The following is a 20,100-nucleotide window of genomic DNA, read 5'->3' as shown; positions in this document are numbered from 1 at the left end:
CCCTGACATACTCTGCGCATGCCCACTTGAGTGATATCTCTCTCTCTCTCTCTCTCTCTCTCTCTCACACACACACACACACACACACACACACACACACACACACACACTCTTTCCAGCCTGTCCCAGCAAAACAACCAACTGGGCGGCCTTAGAATGCAGCACTTGTCCTGAGTCAAGGGGGGTCAGCTGCTCTCTCGACACTCCCTCTGCAGTCCATCTGCCCCTGGCCCTGATCCAGGGTCACAGGCTGGGCCAGGTGGCTGTGTGCCTTCCAGGGTGGCCCTGGCAGGCTTGGACATGACCCTGGGGCATCTCATGTCCTGGGGGCAGGGGAGGCCAGGGTGCTTCTAACACTTACCTGCTGGTCTGAGGCTACACTCTGCCAGGAGCCACCCCCAAATTCCCTTTAAAGTGAACCCAAATCTCAATGACAGGGCTGAGGCCAGGCTGGCCTCAGAGGGCAGTCACTAGCCCAATACTGCGTGTTCAATCTAAGCAGAGAGGAGCTTTGTGCTGACCCTACTCTGGTCCTTTACTAGTTGTATAATCTCGGGTAAGTTACTTAACCTGTCTGAACCCTCAGTCTCCCCACCTGAAAAATGGGGGGATAAAAAAGTCTTCCTCAGATGCTAGCAAGGATTAAATAAGAGAATTACATAAAGAGCAGGGCCTCTCAAAGTTTAATGTGCATTGAAATCATGAGGATCTCTTTCAAATGTAGATTCTGATTCAGTAGGTCTAGGGTGGGGCCTGAGATTCTACATTTCTAACATCCCAGGTCATGCCAGGAGACGCTGCTGGTCCATGGACCACTTTGAGTAGTAAGGACATAGAACACTCAACACATAGTTAATATTCAGAAAAAATAAAATAAATAAGATAAAATAAAATAAAATAAAATAAAAAAGAAAGCCACATTTCCATCGTTACTACTATCATCATGACGGCCTCAGTGCTAAGAGTGCAGGAGCAGTTCCAGGGCCACCACCTGCCTATCCAGGTGGCTCTTGTCCTTATTACTCATCATCTCCCCTGCTCTTCCTTTCTCCTGGTTGTACTATCAAGATCTGGGGCTCCTGGGAGGGTGCCCAGGCCAAGACTGCCTTAAAGCCCTCCATTTTTCCTGTGTAGGAACTAATGAGACTGGTTCCGGGAGAGACGGATGGGGCCCCTGCAAAGAGACCTGGAATGAGGGGAACCGAAAGGAGACCATGGCCAATTCACTGCCGCCCTGGGGCCTCAGTCTCCTTCCTCCTTGGAACCGAGCAGCTGCATATGTGTTCTATGTGGCTGACTGCTGCACCAGTGGCCGAGCCTCCAGTAGGCCACTGCCCACCCCTCTAGGTAACAGCTCACCAGTCTCAGCATCCAGGCGATTCACAGTGACCTTTAGGGATCCCAGCTCTGATCCCTGCCAGCATCCCCACTACCTGAATAGCTGGGGCCACACAGGAGTGCTCCAAGGCCAAATTCTGAAGATCAAGGACACGTGGGATGTTTCTGCCCAGTGCACTTTGCACTAAGATTCTGAGAAGGATCCGCTCAATATGTGAAAGTCCCAAACCCAGGAGTAACCCGTGAACCATCTCTCCTCTTCCCCCTTGTGTCCCTGGCACTCATCCACAGCTCCCCAGATCCCCCCTCCTCCCCTGGGCGCCTGCAGCAGCCTCCTAATCGCTCGTCCTGCTTCCCAGCCCCTCTGTTCCATTCCAGGATCCAGATGGCAAAGGGATCTTTTCAAAATGCAAAGCCGATCATGTCAACCCCTGAGAGGGCAGCCTTGAAGCTGCACTGGTCCTGTCTGCTGTCGCACACCCTTCTCCCTTCCTCCCCCAATTCCAGACTTGTAGGTTTCTGTCAGGTCCCTGGATACCATGCTCCCTCCCACTTGTTCTCACCCCCTCCCGGCCCTTTGCCTCCCCTGGTGAACCCCAGCTCATCCTTCAGCTTAGGTGTAACAGCCCAGGCTGGCTGGGGTTCCTCTGTTACAGCTCCTCAGAGAACCATGTTTATTTTCCCTTAGAGAACTTATCTCCGTGTATAATCACACACTTTTAAGTGTGCATTTCTCACTAACATCTATCTCTCCAGTGGACTGTGAGGTCCTCCAGGACAAGAACCAGGTTTTTGTTCGTGATGGTTTCCCCAGATCCCGGCACACACCAAATGGGTGTTTAATAAACCCCTGTTCACTGACCGAAGCAGTTGCTCCTGAGAACGAACAGAGCCGGGGAAGTCCCAAACCGAAAGCAAACTCTCACGGGTTAAGAGCAGCCTTGGAGTGCTGGTTCCATCCCACCAGGCAGCAAGGGCTGCCCCGGCCCTGGGTGGCAGCTGGGTGCAAGCCATGGTGGGGTCCCAGGAGCTGCCTATTTGGTGGGAAGGGCCCATGGGTTCCCCGGTTCTGCTCTTGCACATCTGGCCGTTGTAAGGGGAGGATGGCGTTTTCTCCCTCTCCTCCAGTTTCACTCCACTCTGGCCCCTTGGCCACTCCCACCACAAGTCAGGACACACCCCCGGAGGTGCAGAGTTCAGGACCATCCCCCACTCCAAGCCCCACTCCAGAACAGCAGGGGATCTGGGAAGGGCACACCGACTCTGAAGCTAGAGACCAAGATGGAACGAATTCTGGATCTGCCACTAACAGGCTTGGGGTCCCTGACCAAGTCACTTCATCTCATTAAGGCTCAATTTTTTTCCACCTTAAGATGAGGATAATAATCCTTCTTGAAGAAGATTGTTTGGAAGAGTAGACAAAACAACAAATGCAGAGTGAGTACCTCAGAAAGCGCCTTGCACATGGTGGGAGCATCATAAATATTAGTTGAATGATAGACGAATGAAAGATATTTTAAAATAAATTTGGGACTCTCTTTTCCAGAGATGCTCTCTACCTTGCACGAATATTAGGTTTGAATGCATGCAAAATTAAGTTATACCAATTAATCGATTGATTCACTCCATCATGTACACTCAGGAAGGAAGGCTTTTTGAAATTAAAATGCACATATGCAAAACAACCTGGCAAGGCCCTGGGAGGATCAAATGTGATAATGTATGAGAAAGTGCTTCGTAAACTGTGAAGCCCTGTACAAATGCTAGTTGTCCTCATTACTAACATGTTTACAGCTCTGTTGGCCCCGAAATCGCTGGCTTAACCTTAAAGAGAAAAGTGGGCAACTTTCCAGGACTCCAGGGCTAGGCCACAAAGTCCTCAGAGGAAGAGGCCTGGGCTGGGCAGCGCACACCCAACTCCCCCCTGCTCTTCCCCTCCCCCAATCCGTCACCACCAAACTTCAGTCCAGTCCACTCAACTATGGTGGGCTCAGGACATCTGCACCGGGAAAAGCCCACTGGGCTTTTAATATCCACAAGGACATCTGCTGCCCTCGAGCGCCCAGGCCAGGGGCTACCAACGTGTGGATCCCGAAGAGCCGCAGGTCTTGCGGAAGAGTAAGCAGGCCGGGCAAAGGCTGAGGGAAAGCGAGGCATACAACCAGCCTAGGGGGAGACAGCCATCACCCCAGTCCAGCAACCAATGGCATTCTGTAAACCCACTGTTGCCAGATCTAGCTTTTTTTTTTTTTTCCATGAGAAGCCAAAACTCCAGATTTTTATGTGAAATTTCTTGATTCTTAAATACTGGCAACTCATTTTTTTAAATGTTTAAAATACTCCGTGGGCCAAATAAAACATGTGTGCAGGCTGTATGCAGCCTGCAGGGCACAGCTTTGGCAAGCAGACCTTCAGCTACCGTGCCCAGCCCAGGCCTCCTGGGACCCACTAGGCCCCGAGGTTCTAACCCTCAGGGGGATCCCAGCCAGCCCAGCAGAGGCTGCCCTGCTTTTGCCCAGGACTTACCCTCTTCTGCAGGGGCTCCCCGGCCATCCTTGGGGGTGCAGCAGCCATTCTCCACGGCTCTGGAGGCTTCGGGCGGGGTCTCAGCTGCACCCTCTCCCTCTGCTGGGGCCCCGCCCTTCTGCCCCCCAGCGGGGCTCCCCTCCTCTGGCTGGGGCTCACTCCGCTTCTCCAAGTCCCCGTTGGGTAACAGCTCTGAGGGGCCTGAGTCTTGGGCCATGGACGGGGACTTGGAGGTCACGGCGGGGTCCTTCGGCGTGTCACTGCTTTCCACCTGGAAAGATAAACGTGAGGGGAGCATTAGACCAGTGGTTTTAGCCCCTTTTGCGTCACTGACCCATCTGAGATTCCGGTGAAAATTATACACCCTCTGTCCAGAAAACTGTGTTCACATAAATGTTTATGAAGTCAAATACACTCACAATTGTTCGCTCAGATCCAAGGGGCTCACAGGCCTGACCCCCTGAAGTCAAGAGGTCTGTGGACTCCAGTTAAGAAAACGGGAGAAGAAACCAAGCAGGTTTAACAGCCCGGTTCCCCTGCGGGCTGCGCCCCAGCCCAGGCCGCCCCCACCCACTGAGGGGACGGAGGGTGCCCAAGTCTTCTCTGTGGCCCCTACGGAAATCAGGTGCTCCTCACACTAGCCCTACTTCAAACCAGGACCCCTCCTCAGAAGATGCTAGTAACCCCGGGCTGATCTGACTTCTGTGCCAAAGGCCCCCTGGCCGTCCTCTTGGTCTCTCGAGCTGCTGCCTGGCCAGGTGGAGTGTGAGGGTGAAAGAGGGCCTCCTCCGGGCCCCAAAGCCTAGCACAGGTCCCTCCCTCAGCTTTGGCCCACAGCCTTTCCTGGGTGTTCGGACGCCAGGAGAGCCAAGGCCCCAGCCAGCAACCGCAGTCTCTGCAGCAACCCTAGCACGCGGCGCCGCGTTCCCCTCCAAGAGGAAGCGTCTTGCTTTGTCCCCAAGGGCCTCAGGGCTGAGCTCGCTACAGGAATCACACTGCGAGTTGTCATAACCGTCCTTCATACGTGTCACTGCACGGTGGGCAAAAGCTCCTCACCCGTTACCCCTCAGAGCCGCTCGACCTCCCTGGGGAGGCTCTCAGAGAATTTTGTGATTAGCTTGGGGCCACACACCTTGTGAGGACAGAGCGTGGCTAGCACTTCGTCCTTAGCCATCTGGGGGCAGGTAGGCCAGGACGTATCAGAAGGAACGAAGGTGTCCTCTTGGGGCAGGAGAGACAAGAGTCCCCTATACTTGGCGCTCTGCCACATCCGCGGGCACTAGGCCGCCCCCAGCAGCCCTGCCCGTCGGCTCCCCTGCAGATCAGCCGCCTGGAGAAGGGCGGGAGCGGCACCAGCTCAGCAAACACCTCAGGAAGGTGCGGCTCAAGAGGGCGCCTCAGTTTCCCCACCTGTAAGGTGAGATGACTAGGCTAGACCAATGGAGGGTTTCCTTCTTTTTAAGTTTTTTTCTGTTTATAAAAGTCAGACACATATATTATAAAAATTCAAACCACACAAAAATGAGTAGTATTAAAAGGTTAAAGCTCCTATTTCACTTCTGTACCTCCAAAATCACTCCCCACAGGTGAATCATTATTAACAGTTTGGGACTTCCCTGGTGGTGCAGTGGTTAAGAATCCGCCTGCCAATGCAGGGGACACGGGTTCGAGCCCTGGTCTGGGAAGATCCCACGTGCTGCGGAGCAACTAAGCCCGTGCACCACAACTACCGAGCCTGCGTGCCACAACTACTGAGCCTGCGTGCCGCAACTACTGAAGCCCGTGCGCTCTAGAGCCCGTGCTCGGCAACAAGAGAAGCCACCACAATGAGAAGACCGCGCACCGCAATGAAGAGTAGCCCCCGCTCGCCGCAACTAGAGAAAGCCCGCGCGCGGCAACGAAGACCCAATGCAGCCAAAAACTAAATAAATACATTTAAGAAAAGAAAAAAATTTTTTAAATTGCTTGTTAACAGTTTGGCGTGTATCTTTTCTCGACTTTTTTTTCCTATGCATCTACAATCATGTGTAAGTTACATGTTTATACACATGTATTTATACACACATCCAGATCCAGGTTTTTTTTTTCCCCTAAGAAGGGATCATATGACTTATCCTGTTCTGCAACTTGCTTTTTCACTTAGCGAGCACAGCGGGCATCTCTCCATGAGGGCATCTCTCCATGACAGTGCGTATGGATCGGGCTCATTCTGTCTCAGCTGCTCAGCGTTCTATTGAATGGATGCTCCTTAATTTATTCAAACCATCTCCTAATGGTGGGCCTTTGGGCTGATTTGCTTTCTGCTGCAGTGAACCCCTTGCACTTAACAGCTCTGCGCACCTGTGGATTTCTGTAGGCCAGAGCCCCAGAAGTGGAGCAGCCGGGGGGGAGAGGGCCTGCCCATCTACGTGTGAGTAGATCCTGCCAAATTCCCTCCAGAGAGTTGTATCCCTGAAGCACCCCCGCAAAGCCTGCGAGAGCGCTGGTTTCCCCAGACCCTTCCTGCAAGGCCCGGCAGCCTGCAAGGATCTACGACCTCAGCTCTGAGCCCGCTGCTGCATGGTGAGGAAACCCCCGAGGTGGCGAATGGGGACGAGGGCCTTGGGAAGAATAACAAAAATAAAATCCAGTGTCCTCCCTGGACGAGAGTCCCCGCACGGAGCAGCTGAGGGCGAGCGGAGGGGACGCGCGGCCTTGCCAGGCTGCTCTCCCGGCTGTGTGGAGGGCTGTGTGGGACGGCTGGGGGCAGGCCTGCTTCCAGGAAGAAAACCTCCCGCAGAAAGCTACAAACGTGTGCGCGCCTCAGCGGCAGGGGTGGGGGGCCGCAGCAAGAGGAAGAGGAGGCCTCTGGCCTCTGGCGGAAGGGAGAAGTCCTCCCCTAGGGTTGGGCACTCGGGGCCGAAGCCGGCAGAGCCAGGAGGCCAAACGCAGGACGGCCAGGGGAGCAACCAGGCCCTCTCTCTCTCTTCAGCTGCCATCCCCAGGTGTCAGGACTCACACACCCTGTTCAGGACTCAGAAGGTCTTTCCCACCTCCCTGCTCAAGCCAGCAGGCTCCCTGGCCTAGAACTCCCCTCCCTGGATAAATCCTCTCCTTCCTCGAGGCTCCTGTGTGTGAGAGAGTCAGGTGGCCCAGGCAACCCAAAGAGCCAGGCACGCCTGGGCCCCCACTGCTACCCTCAGGTCCGGCTGTGCCAGCGCCACAGAGCCCCAAACGCGGCACTCCCAGGGAGGTGGGTAGGGGATCCCGCTGGCCAACGCAGGCTGAGAAGTTTGGGTCAGCGCCAATCTCTTACCATGGCCGTGTCCTCCTTTCCTCTAGCCACTTGCTTCCCCACAGACACCTCAAGTCGGGGCAGGCTCCCAGCCCCACAAACTGCTCAGACAACTCCGCTGTCACTCACTTCCTGCCCGGGGACCACACGGCCTCTTCTCACCCTGGGACTCACTTCCTGTTGACTGCCAGCTCCATAGCATAGAGACCCAGGAGTACCTGCTCCGAGACCCAACCCAGCCCCAGGGTCCCAACCCACCCTGATCGGGCACCCCTCCCAGGCCTGCTCTGGAGGACCCCAGTCTGCAGCAGCATGAGACACGCCATCCTCCCAGAGGTGGGCGGATGAGGGGTAGGGGAGCACTCGGCACAGCTCCAGCCCCGGGGGTAGCTCAGCGGGCTGAAATCCGCCCCGATCTCACGAGTCCTCCCCCTCCTCTCTTCCCGACCAGCCCATCCTCCATTGCCCGCCCTCTCTGGTCATGGATGACCCTGAGTCAATCAAAGCTCTGGGCTTAGGAGAGCTGCTGACTCTTGCCACGGTCAACCCTTGATCCATCTTACCCATCAAGAACCCCCCAACACACACCGCGAGTAGTGGCCCTTCACTGGCCCTCCCTCTGGAGTTCAGGGTAACTGGGCAGGTCAAATCCACCCAGAAGAAACCACTGAGAGGAAGGAAGGAGGTCCACAGGCAAATGGACTGACGTGACTCTAAATCTCCAGGGAAGAGCTGGGTGCTCCCTAAAAGGGCATCTCAGGTGAGAAGAGCAGACCTGGAAGCCACTAGGAGTGGCCACCCCAGCCAGGCCTGTGCCCTCCTTTCCCCCCACCCCCCACTAGCTTGTCGCCTCCTAGAGGCAGGGACTTGCCTTATCAGGTTAGACTGGGCGTGGAGTAGGGCACCTGGCAGGTGTTCAGTAGTCGTAATTGATCCCTTAATGCCAAAGACCAGGTTACGTACGAGTGAGAGCATCCAGTTCACACGTCTAGAGGGAGTTTCAACTTGGTTGCATGTCAGGTGTAACTGTTAAAAATCCTGTTTTTGTTTGCTTTTATTCTTTACAGTTGCCTTGAAAGGAGACACGGCACACCCTGAGACACTCATTTTTCCCATGGCGGGGAGGGGTAGCAGCAGAAGCCCCTGGTCCCTGTAGAAGGCGCCACCAGCAGCTAGAGGTGACAATTTCCACTCCCCTTCCTCTCACCCGTGGGGTACGGGGAGAGGGCAGGAGTGGTGGCAGAATGGGAATGGCAGCCACGGGCCCCCTCACTCCTCCTCCCTTGGGTGGTGGACACAACAGACTTGAGCAGAGCCTGATGCCCATCACCCACTGTGCGCCTACCCCCGCCCAGTGCGCCTCTCCCCGGGTCTTCAAACCCTGCCCACCTCCCGGGGCCCCTCAGAGTTTGCTGATCTTTGCCTTCCTTCCAGGAGAGACCCCTCCACCCCAGGGAAATGCCTCCTGCTTCTCTGTTGCCCACCTGCTCCTTGGGCCTCTCCTGTGAGCAGCTTATTCCAAGCAGTGAAGGCAGTGGTTCTCAGCTGGGGGCAATTTTGCCCCCCAGAGGACATTTGGCAATATGTCTGAGACACGTTTGGTCACCACACTGTGGGTTGGGGGGACGGACAGTGGCTTCTGGTGGGTAGGGGACAGCCCTCACCACAAAAATTACGCAGCCCCAAATGTGGATGGTGCTGTTGTTGAAAAGCCCTGGGCTGAGGACAGGGGCACGGACCAGGGACTTTTTCTAGGGACCATTTTTTTAAAACTTAAAAAAAAATTTTGGTAAAATATATGCAACATAAAATCCACCATTTTAACCATTTTCAAGTGTACAATTCAGTGAAATTAAGTACATTCACACTGTTGTACAACCATTAACACCGTCCATCTTGAAAACTTTTTCATCATCCCAAACTGAAACTCTTGTACCCATTAAACAAAATTTCCCCATCTCCCCCATCCCCCAAGTCCCTGGCAACCACTATTCTACCTTCCGTCGTCTAAGGAACATTTTAAAATCTGTCTGTCTGTCTGTCTGTCTCTCTCACACACACACACCCCGGAAGGTATCTGTGCCAGGCCCTGGTCTTTGGAACACTCAGCCTTGCCCCCAACACCCCCAAAGCCCCTGTGGAGCCTGGCCCTTAAGTCCACCCCAGCATTCACTCACATCCCCTAGCCCACCGCACACCACATTTGTTTACAAAGCACTTTCACACCCTATCTCATTAGAGCACTCCTCACATGTTACCTAATTATTTGTTTACTGTGCGTCTCCCTCCTAGACTGTGAGCTTTGCCTTATTTATCTTTTTATTTCTCTTCCTTCCAACCACTCCACCGACAGCTCCCCAGTACTAAGCAGAGGACTCGGCATAACTATGCTTATACAGTTGATCAACTTAATTATCCCAATTATCCTGATGGGTCGTGTTACTCTCACTTTTCCAAGGAAAAGGTCTCCAATGTTTGCCTCAGGTTACACACCTTCTAAGTGGTAAAGCTTCCAAAATGACCCAGGTACAGGAGAGGCATTTGAAAGCCAGCCCCCACCTCTGGGTTGAGTCTCAGGAAAAGCCCAACCTCAAATCCCAAGGGATCCAAGGAGGGAAAAGGAGGCTTTGATGTGCCTGAGCAGGGCCAGGGAAAGGCTGCAGCTGTTTCCCAGGCAGCAGCCATCACAGGGAAAGGCCAGAGGCAAAGCCAGAAAGAACCTCCTGCAGTGAACCTGTGCAGGCCAAAGCCAGTCCCCCAGCCGCCCACCCTGCCCCGTTCCCCTCCCCCTTTGCTGGAAGTCTGGACCAGACCCCAGAACCCCAACCCTCCCTCAGGAAGGGAGGCCTTGTCTCCCAAGGTGGGGCAGAGTGCCGGGGCTCCAAATAGGAAAGGGATTTTTGAAGCCTGTTTGACAGGTATGACACCTGCACACAAAAGATAAGAGGCGAGGGAAATGATACAAGGGAGACAGGGCGCCGGGTCAGCTCTCCAGCACAGCCCTGGGCGCAGGCTTACCTGGGCCCAGGTGTGGAGGGGGGAGACCTGGGACCCCGCCTCTACCATTGGAAGGCCCTGGAGGTCGGAGCCACGTTCTGGCCTGGCTCTGGGCACCTGACTCACCCTCTCCTCCTGTGCCAGGAGCTGCTGCTGAAAGGGGCCTTCACCCCCAGACCCCGGGGCAGCTCCGGCGGGGGGAGGCCCAGAGGCTGGCAGAAGTGGGGTGGCCTCACCTCGCCCTCCTCAGCCTTCCTGCCCTCCCCCCTCCCCCCTCATCGCCATTGTGCCTTTCAGGCACTAGGAACACTCAGCTCTGTGCCAGCCGGGGACCCTGGCGTCTGGCCAGCTATGGCCTCTTGATTAAAGACACACAGAGACGCAATCCCATGCACAGACATACAAGGGGTTCACCATGGCCCAGAGACACCCGCTCACCAGCCGCAGGACAGAGATGTGCTCAGATGCCCCAGAGTGATGTCAACAAAAGCACGCCAACAGCCCCCCTCCACCCGCGCCCTCCGTTCACTCCAGTCCCTCGCAGACCCTTCAGCTCCCCGCCACGCCCTGGATTTTCCCAGGTTGACTCTCGTTTCAGGAAACAGCCAAACCGTCCACATAAGCGGGGCAGCCCTGTCCCCTAAGCGCTGGCACTGGGCCCGGGCTCCCCCGTCTCCTCTGTCCCAGGCCTTCCTGCAGCCCCTTCCCCTGGCAGCCCTCTGCTCTGATCGGCCGGAAGTGGCCTTGAGGCAGGGAGAGCCAGAGAGGTCACCCACGCCCGCTCCCGAGAGAGGCCCACGTGCCTCCCTGCTCAGCCTCCCTGGGGTGAATGGAGTCAGACCCCAAGACTTTGGAACCAGGACCTTGACCCTTCCATTTTCCTTTTCCCTAGTGAAGGGGCTAAAAGGGCCACCAGTGGGGTCAAGGGACAGAAGGACCAGAGGCCAAAGAGGGCCAGCTCTGGCAAGTCTGACCCCAGCTTGGGTATAACTTCTAGGTGCCACCATTTCTCTCACCACTGAGGCTGGGAGCTTCCTTCCCACCCTCCTCCCCAGAGATCTCTCCAGCTTGTGTGTGAGTGTGTGTGTGTGTGAGAGAGAGAGAGAGAGAGAGACTCAGGACTGAGGAGAGAACTTCAGGGCGTGGTGAAGTCTTAGAGGTCACTCAGTCGGGGCCCCTGCTAGCTGTGACAAATGGATGCAAGAACTAGCACGCCTGGTGAGTGGCGGCCCATCCGGGGTTCCGCTTCCAGCAGGGACACCTGTCCACCTGGAAGAGGGCCTGGCTGTGCTCTTTGAAGTCAACCTCAAAGGATTTCAGGGTGAGCTGGAGCCTCCCTTGAAAAAGCCATTACGTAGAGAAGATCCAGGTCGTATTTAAGTAAACCTCTTTTGCAGTTTTTTTCTGTTTTCAACCTCTACATCAAGGCCTAGGGTGACAGGTTGGGTGAGAAGGGAACTCAGCATGGAAAATGGTGCTTTCTTGTCTGTGCTTCACGAACCTTTCTGAAGTTTCTGATGGGTGTCTCCCCACCCCCGCCCACGCCCGCGGGGGCAACGCTCATCCTGCCCCACCCTACGGCGTGACTTCATAGCTTTAATCACATCCCCGCTCAGCTCTGTCTCTCCAGACTGGAGAGCCGTAACCTCTCTTGTCTGTCCTCACTTGGCTGCCTCGCCTTCCCCTTCATCGATTTAGCTGCCCTTCCCTGGAGCTTTTCCATCTCCGTATATCTTTCTTGAGGTGGCAGAACCGAAACGCACAAAATTCTCTAGGTGAGGATGATGAAAGAAGACTGGCGTCAACAACTCTGCCCAGATGCGTGTGCGGAAGGTCCCTGCAGCAGCGGGAGTGGGGCAGGTGCAGCTCGGGCTCCGGAGACGCCCACGGGGTCCTAGGAAGCCCACGGGGCTCGGGACCGGAGGGAATGAATGCCTCTTGCTGGAGAGGGCCTGGAACATGTGGCTCTGGGGAAGGGGCCGGGGAGGGATGAAAATAAACAGGGGTTTTTGGAAAAACAAAATGGAGATTCTGGGATTTCACTCAGATGCTCCCCCAATAAGACCAGATATCTAGATCAGCCTCTGAAAGGGCCCCTGCCAAACCTGCTCCCTTCCAGAAGTCTCGGTCTCTGACAATACCACTGCCACTGGCCCTGGGGGCCGGCAGCACCTTCCTCCCTCTCCCTGGTCCACAGCCCAGCACTGCAGGCCCTGCCAATTCTGTCCCATCACGGCCGCCCCCCAACAGGCTGTGGGGGCATTTTTTGGCCCCAATGTACCCCATCCTATCTCCCTGCATTCTTTTGTGCTCAACCCATCATGCTCACGGATGCCAGAGTGAGCTTCCCAAAACATGACGCCCATCACTTCACACCTCCCACCGTCTCAAAAATCCTCCAGATAAACACAGCACATTTTTGAGAGGATAAAATATAAACCCTCAGGCTGCCTGCAAACTACCTCTCCACCCGAGATCAAAGGTGTTCTTAAATGAAACCCTCGTCCCCTCAGCCAAGCCAGTCTGCGCACGGTCCGGCCTCCCCCCAGCACGCCGGGTCCCCGCGCACATGCGTCCCTGCACACGCTGCTCAGGAAGGTCCTAGGTAGGGAAACCTCCCACTTTCCCCTGTCACACATCACCTCCCTTCAAAGGCCCAAGTCCAGCCCCTCCCCCCAACATGTCTTCGGCACTTTAGGTCCAGACCACGGGCCAGGCTCTTGGGGTACTGGATGGCTCTGTGAGCGCTGGTTTGACTGATCAGCTGGGGGAATGAGCAGAGGAGACTGCAGGGCACCGTTACAAGGAAAGTCTCTAACCTCGCGAGATGTCTGACAGCCCTGTTTTCCCCACGCCTTCAAAAGCATGACGACACAGGGGAACGGGCAGCAGTGGGCCGACACAGGCTCACAGGCAGGGATGCCCCCTGAGGGGCCGGGGCCCAGCAATGGGAGATACCCTTTCAGGAAGTTTTGTGCATAAAAACAAGGGGCACCAAGTCACCGAGTCAAGGTTCCAGGGGTTAGTGAAGGAGCCCTTCTAACCTGGACACAAAGAGGGGATTTGAGCTCTGTCTTAAGAATCAAACGGTCGTATTAGGTGGGAAAATGAGCCAATACTGCAAAGGCCCAATAACTGAGTTAAACGGTACTCGGCTGGCTTAAGCTGCAGTGGAACGGTCCCGCAGCTTCACACAGCTTACCGCACAAGTCTTTTGCTTTGAAGTGGAGCAGTTTGGCCCTCAAGAACTCACTCACTCAGGCGTTATGATGGGAGGCTCAGCCTCCAGTGAGGAGTGAGGAGTTATGCTGGCTGTGGGCCGGTCTGGCTGAGCTCGGTGCCTGCTCCCGCCCCCCGCCCCCTCCCCTCCCCCTCCCCCTCCCCCCCTTTCTGGGTTATTCTTAGCAAGAGGTGACCTCAGAGTGCTCCCACTGAACAAAAATAACCCTGGAGGAAGTTGATGAATATAAATTTTCAATGAATAAGTGCATATACCTAGTAAACAGGGCGGGGAGCCCTGAAGGGCCGGTCCCCACCCCAGGGTCTGGCGGGCAAGGGCAGATACTGTCCCTCCTGGAGCCCCAGCGGTAACCAGCACATAGGACAAAGGCGGTCGCAGGGCAGTCTGGGTCTGTGATCAGGCAGGAACCAGCTTCGGACACCCTCACTTGTTGCTCTGCAACGTCCTCGGAGCCGGTGAACAGGAAGATGCCTCTTCCTCCCAGCCGACGCTCACACCCACACACAGGCCCACACTCTCTGGCCAGCAGAGACCAGCCCTGCACGCTGCTGTCCCCTCCTCTGGTCGTGGGTACTGGCCAGCCAGCAGGCCCCGCACCCAGGTGCCAGCTCCCTTTCTAGGCTCCGCCCAGCCCTGAGGCCGGCTTCCTGTTTCCTGTTGCTGCTCCGGCTGCGCGCATCCTGGCTCTGAGGCCAGTGCCACAGACCAACACGGCCGCCCGGCTGAAATGGGCCCTCTGCTCACTCCTCAGACCACCGCAGCCTTCCCCACTTACCCGCAGGCTCCCTGGTATTTGGGTCAATTGCCCTGCTCAGTTCTGTTTTCTCTGGATGCTTTTTGGACCAGGTCTACACACTTTTTCAAACAGCCCTGCATTCATATGTTATCTTAAAGCGAATTTGGGATACCCAGTCTTCCAGATGGTGTGGCTGGAGTGGCAAGGAGGAATGAGCACTGCGGGCTCTGCAGTCGGGAGGTGTGGAGTCCGAGTCCGGATCGTCCTCCCTGAGCCTCAGTCTCTTCATCTGAATGTGGGGATGGTAATGCCAGTGGCCTCCACCTACCCCACACAGGTTCATCGTTGGCATCAAATGAGGTCACGGTGTAGAAAGCCCTTGCAGACAATTGAGTGCTGCACCACTCTGAGCCTTTCTTCATGGTCGCTGACCTCAGTGAGTAGGTAGACAGTGCAATGGGGGTGGCCTCTAAACGGCAGATCTGGTGGAAGAGACAAGCTCTCCCCACCAGCTTTTCTGTGTGAAAAGCCAGGCTTTGGTTTAGGTTTTTTAAATTCCCAGTCCACCAGGAAATGGTACTTTTGTAAAACACAAAATCATGCCTGTGGATGTGGGGACAGTATCAAACTGATATAAAGGTTTCTAAATGCTGATTCTCAAGTTCTGTACAGACAGGTAACAAAACAGTTCGCAGACTGGTGCTTCGCAGTCAGGTGTGTGGACCAAAGCCCGGGATTGGTGGGCTGATATCTTGTCTTACTTCTTAGTGTTCATTTTAATTTCACAGTCAGTTCAAAAGGGAGAGCCAGTGTGGGTCACGATGGCTGCACTGGGCTTCATTTGTGAGACAGGCCTTGGTGGGCTGTGATACCGGGCGGGTAGAGAGAAGGGAAGGCTGCAGAACAGCTTACGAGGCAGCGGGACACACGTGCTTGGGGTGATCAGGGAGCAGCGAAGAGGCGGGGTTTCCTTGGAAAAAGAGCTGGACGCTGAGCACCAGTGCAGAGGCAGGAGAGGTCACATGGCGACGAGGCAAACGGAGGGTTCCAGGTCTTGTCCCATGAGAATAAAGCTCCTAGAGATTCTTGAAAGCGACGTGCCCTGGGCTGTATTTAGTGTAATTACAGGTGGCCTCCTCTCTAGCACACTAGGTTGAAACAAGTCTTATTTATTTGGCAGGTGCTCAGTAGGTGTAATGTGTTTGTCACCGAGAAAGAGAGGGCTGGGGGGTCTAGAGAGATGCTGGGGGCAGGTGAGGCCTGATCTGGCTGAGGGCGCAGCCAGGAGGCTGACGCAGGAGCAGGAGAAAGTGGAAGGCACTCAGGGACAGGCAGGCCTCGGGGGCAAATTCTGGAGACGATGTCACAGCCAGCCTCGGGCCGGGGGGCGGTGAGGACACCACTGGATGTACCTCGTCCCGCCCCGTCCAGCGGTGGATATGCAACATGTGCACCAACGTTTGCACTCCCAGCACTGCTCCCTCTGTTCCACCTGCCAGGATTCGAGCCAAGCCCACCCTCCCACCCCATTTCCAGGCTTAGCTCGATGACACACACTCAGCTGCTTTAAAGCTCCCTGGTCAATCTGTTCCCAGGGCCACAGCTGCGCCGGGTCCCCAGAAACCCTCCCTGCTGTGCTCCTCGGCTGGGGAGGGGCGGAGGCCTGGGCCAGCACCTGCTCCGCAAGTGAACCAGGTGGCCCGAGGCCCAGGAGACCGTGGGCTGGCCCTGAGCTGCAGCACAAACTTCCCCCACGTGGGCTCCCTTGGGGTCCACGGGCCTGCTGTCGGGGAAGACCTGCTGGCTGTTCTCTGTTCCCCTCACCGTGCAAGGGGTCCCTTTCACAACAGCTGCCTCAGCCCCATGCCTCCCCAGTCAGCGTTGCCTCCCCACGCTCTCTCTCCCTTCCCAGGGCCTCACTTAGGACTGGACCACATCCACACTGACCTGCACGGGATGTGCACCGCTGCCCACTGGAGCTGCTGAGAGGCCGATGCCAGGCTCCCACCTGAAAGGCCTTGTAGACCCCTGGCCCACTGGCCTCTCCGGGGGTGGGGATGTCGGTTTATGACGCTGCTGGCCCTGTGCATTTGGAGCCCACTTTGCTGTTTGCACAGCACCCCTGGAGGTGGACAGGGCAGGTATTACCGGCAGCCATATTTTACCAATGAGGAAGCAAAAGTTCAGAGAGGTTCAGTAATTTGCTAAGGTCACACAGCTGGGAAGCAGTAAATCCAGGGCTGCTGCTTCTGTTTCGGGTAAGGGCAGGACCGACCTTTGCTGACCACTGGCTCTTTGGTGTTTTAACCCATTTAATTCTCACAGGGGTCTAGGAGGAATGCATTTTTATCATCTCTATTTTTCAGAACGGGAACCCAAGGTTCAGGCAGTGACTTGTTCAATGTCACACAGGTGGTCAGTGGTGGAGCTGGGATTTAAACCCAGGTCTGTTGGATTTTAAAGACAGTGCTTTTCCTTCCATGCTGGGCACTGTTCCAGGCCAGGGGTGTATGACCCCCTGGGCGTGCCCCTCTTCCCTCTCATCGTCCATCTCTGGACACACTTCCACACTAACCCCTGATTTCCCTGCACCCTCTGATCCTGGGGCCTCACCCCACCTCTCAGTGATGTGCCCTCCCTTTGGTTCCAGGGACTCACAAATGTGAGTCAAAGGGCTGCCAGGTCCCATTCGCTACAGGTGGTGGCTCCCGTCCCCAGCACCCGAACCAGGGAAAGGCGGAGTTTGCTCTGCAGATCTCGAGCACACGTGCAGCTCAGGTTCTGAATGACGGGTGGGCTCGGACTCAGCCTGCATTGTGCCCCTCCACTTTCTCCCGCCAGGTGCCCTGTGAGGGCGGGGAGGAGAGTGGAGGGACCCCCGGGAGTCTGGGAGTGCAGCCTGGAGTCTGCTGCAAGCTGAAAATTCCTTTGAAGTCCCATTTTATCTTTCAACGGCATGTGAATTTTTCATTCCAGGCCATAAAATATCCATGTCTGCTTTAATATTAAAGTGTTTAAAATTACTTACCAGTTAAATGACTTAACTTCTTCCCCCCTTCCCCTCCAAATCTCCAAGCAGAAGTGGCAGTGGTGCACTTCAGTGCCCTGCGGATTCCCAGACCTCCCGACTCCAAGGAGCCCCCTCACCTCCAGCGGGTGCAGCGCGCCCTCCCTCCCTCCCTCTGCTGCCCCTTTCACTGCAGCCACGTTCACCCTGCTCTCTGCCCCAAGGAGGAAAATCCTGCCCTGCTGAGAACATTTCCTTGAAGGGCTGAGTTACAAATGCGGGGCTCCTGGCTCCTCTTTACCTTCTTGCTCCAAGTTTCCCATTCTCAGCTGGAAGGGACGAAAAGAAAGGAACCAGCTGTGGCTGGAGCTGGCCGATAACTATTGTTCTGCCTCTGAGTTTAAGGCATAAGGGAAGGCAGGCTCCTGCCGCCCACGGGCCTTGCCCTCCGGAGCACTCCTCATCTTGGGCAACCCCAGTGTCCCCCCCCACCCCACCAGATTCAGAGGCAATGGCACCCGGAAGCCCGGGGTCTACACTTCTACTGGACTTACACAGCGCCCAGCCCTCCTCCTCTCTTACAGCCTGCATCTCTTCCCTACTCACTTTGATCAGACTTCCAGACCTCAGTTCCCTTCCTCCAAGTTCTCCAGGTGGGGCTGAGGCCCAAGGTGGGTGTCTGGATGGGGAGGGAGGGGCCCGTGCAGGCAGGCTAGGGAAAAACAAGTCCCACCCTCTTGCTGCCCTTCCAGAATGAAGCTGAGAGTCAGGGGCCTGGTTCAAGTCCCACAAGACCCACAGCGCAAGTCCCCTGGCCTCTAGGGGCCTCCAGTTCGATGCAGAAAATAGGAAAGTTTGGGGGTGGTTTTGGGGGTCCAGTGAATGGGGAATGGAATTGGGCTCTACAGCTGGAGGGGTACACTCCATGCCCCAGTCTTAGCGTGCCCAGGTCCCTGCAGGACACACATCACTGGCATTTACAGTGTGCATGTGCACGTGCGTGCGTGCGTGCGTGTGTGCGTGCGTGTGTGTGCATGTGTGCGTGCGTGCCTGCGCGCGTGCGCACTTGGGCTGGGGGTACGCCACCTCACTCACCGGAGGGTGCTTGCGCTTCCTCCCAGGCCGCCCCACCTTCCGGGCAGCTGTGCTGGGCTCCTGCCGCTCCTCCTTGCCACGGGCCTCCTCCTGCTCCTCTCCCTCCTGTGGGCACAGACACAGCCTGTAAAGCCAGGGCTGGACCCCAGAGCCCTCCCCAGTGTCCCACCCGCAGGGCAGCCACGCTTCCGGGGTTGTGCCATGCTGGTCCCCCTGGCAGGGATGGTCTTCACCCGCTTCCTGACTGGCAGAGCTGGGCCACCCCTGAGGGCCGATTCAACTTGATCCTCAGGGGACTTCAGAGCCGCCCCGCTGCCCCAGCAGAATGCAGCTCTCCCTCGGGTGGACACGTTCTCTGAACCACAGAATCGTAACACATGCTCTGACAAAGAATTTGTTTCTGGATATGAGTTTATTTATATGAAAAAAATCTAACACAAGTACAAAAATGATTAATGCTGTATTTAATGAATCACCTTTATTGAAGAGAATAAAATCACATGAAGAGAAGTATGACATGTAGCGATGTCTATTGGAAGGACATGCAACCCTTGGAAGGAGAGGCCTACCACAGACCATGGAGGGCATTACAGCCACTGTACATACACCTGCCCTGAAGCATCTGCCACATCGCATAGGCACTGCATGTGCCTGTCACCCCGCGGGAGCATCTCAGGGACCGTGTCTTGGTTCATCGTGATGCCCCTCCTTCGCTGAATTTTGGACCAGAGTTTGGTTTTGTTACCACCCTTCACCTGGCACGTGCCAGGGCCGAGCCCTGCGATGGTTGTCTCGTGGGGCAGACACATAAACCTAGAAAGTCCTCCTGCCTCACTGCTCCAGCCTGGCCACAAACCACCCACAAGTTGCTTCTGACTCAGCCGGCTCCAGCATGACTAATCATGAGCAAAAACTGTGTTGGGGAAGGAGAGAGAAAGGGACCCTGACCCAGCAGAGGCCCCTCAGGCTGCCATTCGTGCCCTGCATGACGTCAGCAGCCACAGACATCTTCACAGTCCTCCCAGGGGAGGGCGCCAGCCCAGAGCCATGCTGGTGCCACAGAAAAGGGGAGGTGCACAGATTCCCAGGGGATTGAATCGAGGTGGCCCTCAATGTCCCACTCAACTTTCATTTTTTGTGATTTCAAAATAGCTTGTGGTTTGCCACATCAATTTTCAGGTGATGGTGGGACATGCAGATGGAAACCTACTGTGACCAGTCATAGACATGAGACCAGTGGGAAGAGTGGCACTGGCCACCTCTGTCCATCCATCCATTCGAGGCACATCTGGGACAGACCCGCCCAGGAAGGAGATTTAGGAGGGAGATTCAGCATTGCAGCTGAGAGTCCGGGAGCCCTCCGAGGACATGTGAGTGGAAGATGACAGAGGCCCCAGGCCTCAGCACTGAGGGGAGACTCCAGTCAAGTGGCAGGAGGTGGAGAGAGTGTTCAGAGGGGCAGAAAGGGGACGCCGGTGTATTGTGGGTGCAAGAAAAAAGGGAGCTGCCAACCCAAGAGGCAAAGTCGACAGATGCAAAGAAGTCGAGGGCAGAGCGATTTGGTTAGGCGTGGAAATGGTCAGCCTCAGACGGAAGCTGTGCAGAATGACACGGCAATGAGGACCAAGGGGCCAGAGAGGGGCTGGAGAGACAGTTTAAGGAACCCAGCTGAGAAAGGTCTGGAAAAGAAGCCAAGGACAGGGAGCCCAGTGCCGGCTGTGGACAGGAGGTGAGGGTCCAGGGTGGTGAGAGAAAGGCTGCCCCAGGACCAGAGACCCTTGAGAGGCTCTTTTCAGGAAATCATGGCAGAGAAACTGTGAGGGCAGAAAGGCCGAGGTGGGGGACAGCCAAGTGGCGGAGAGGCCTACATGACAGCTCTGTGGGCC

At 55.9% G+C, this 20,100-nt stretch overlaps 1 protein-coding gene across 4 annotated transcripts in view; it reads right to left on the bottom strand.

Moving 5' to 3' along the window:
- The window catches only part of DNMT3A (DNA methyltransferase 3 alpha), a 106,488-nt gene that overhangs the window by 47,399 nt on the left and 38,989 nt on the right, over window positions 1-20,100 (bottom strand). For 3 of the 4 annotated variants that reach the window (XM_059893475.1, XM_059893474.1, XM_059893476.1), the window contains exons 3-4: window positions 18,215-18,319; window positions 3,865-4,135 (exon numbers count right to left, since the gene is read on the bottom strand). In XM_059893475.1, coding sequence (XP_059749458.1) covers window positions 3,865-4,135; window positions 18,215-18,319 — 376 coding nt within the window. Of the gene's footprint in view, window positions 1-3,864; window positions 4,136-7,159; window positions 7,243-18,214; window positions 18,320-20,100 lie in introns of those variants that run through there. The other variant, XM_059893477.1, reaches the window with a different exon arrangement.

Source organism: Balaenoptera ricei, chromosome 13 (assembly GCF_028023285.1).
Source record: "Balaenoptera ricei isolate mBalRic1 chromosome 13, mBalRic1.hap2, whole genome shotgun sequence".
Lineage (NCBI taxonomy): Eukaryota > Metazoa > Chordata > Mammalia > Artiodactyla > Balaenopteridae > Balaenoptera > Balaenoptera ricei.
The sequence above is the reverse complement of the archived record's forward strand: the minus strand, read 5'-3'. Positions and strand labels throughout refer to the sequence as shown.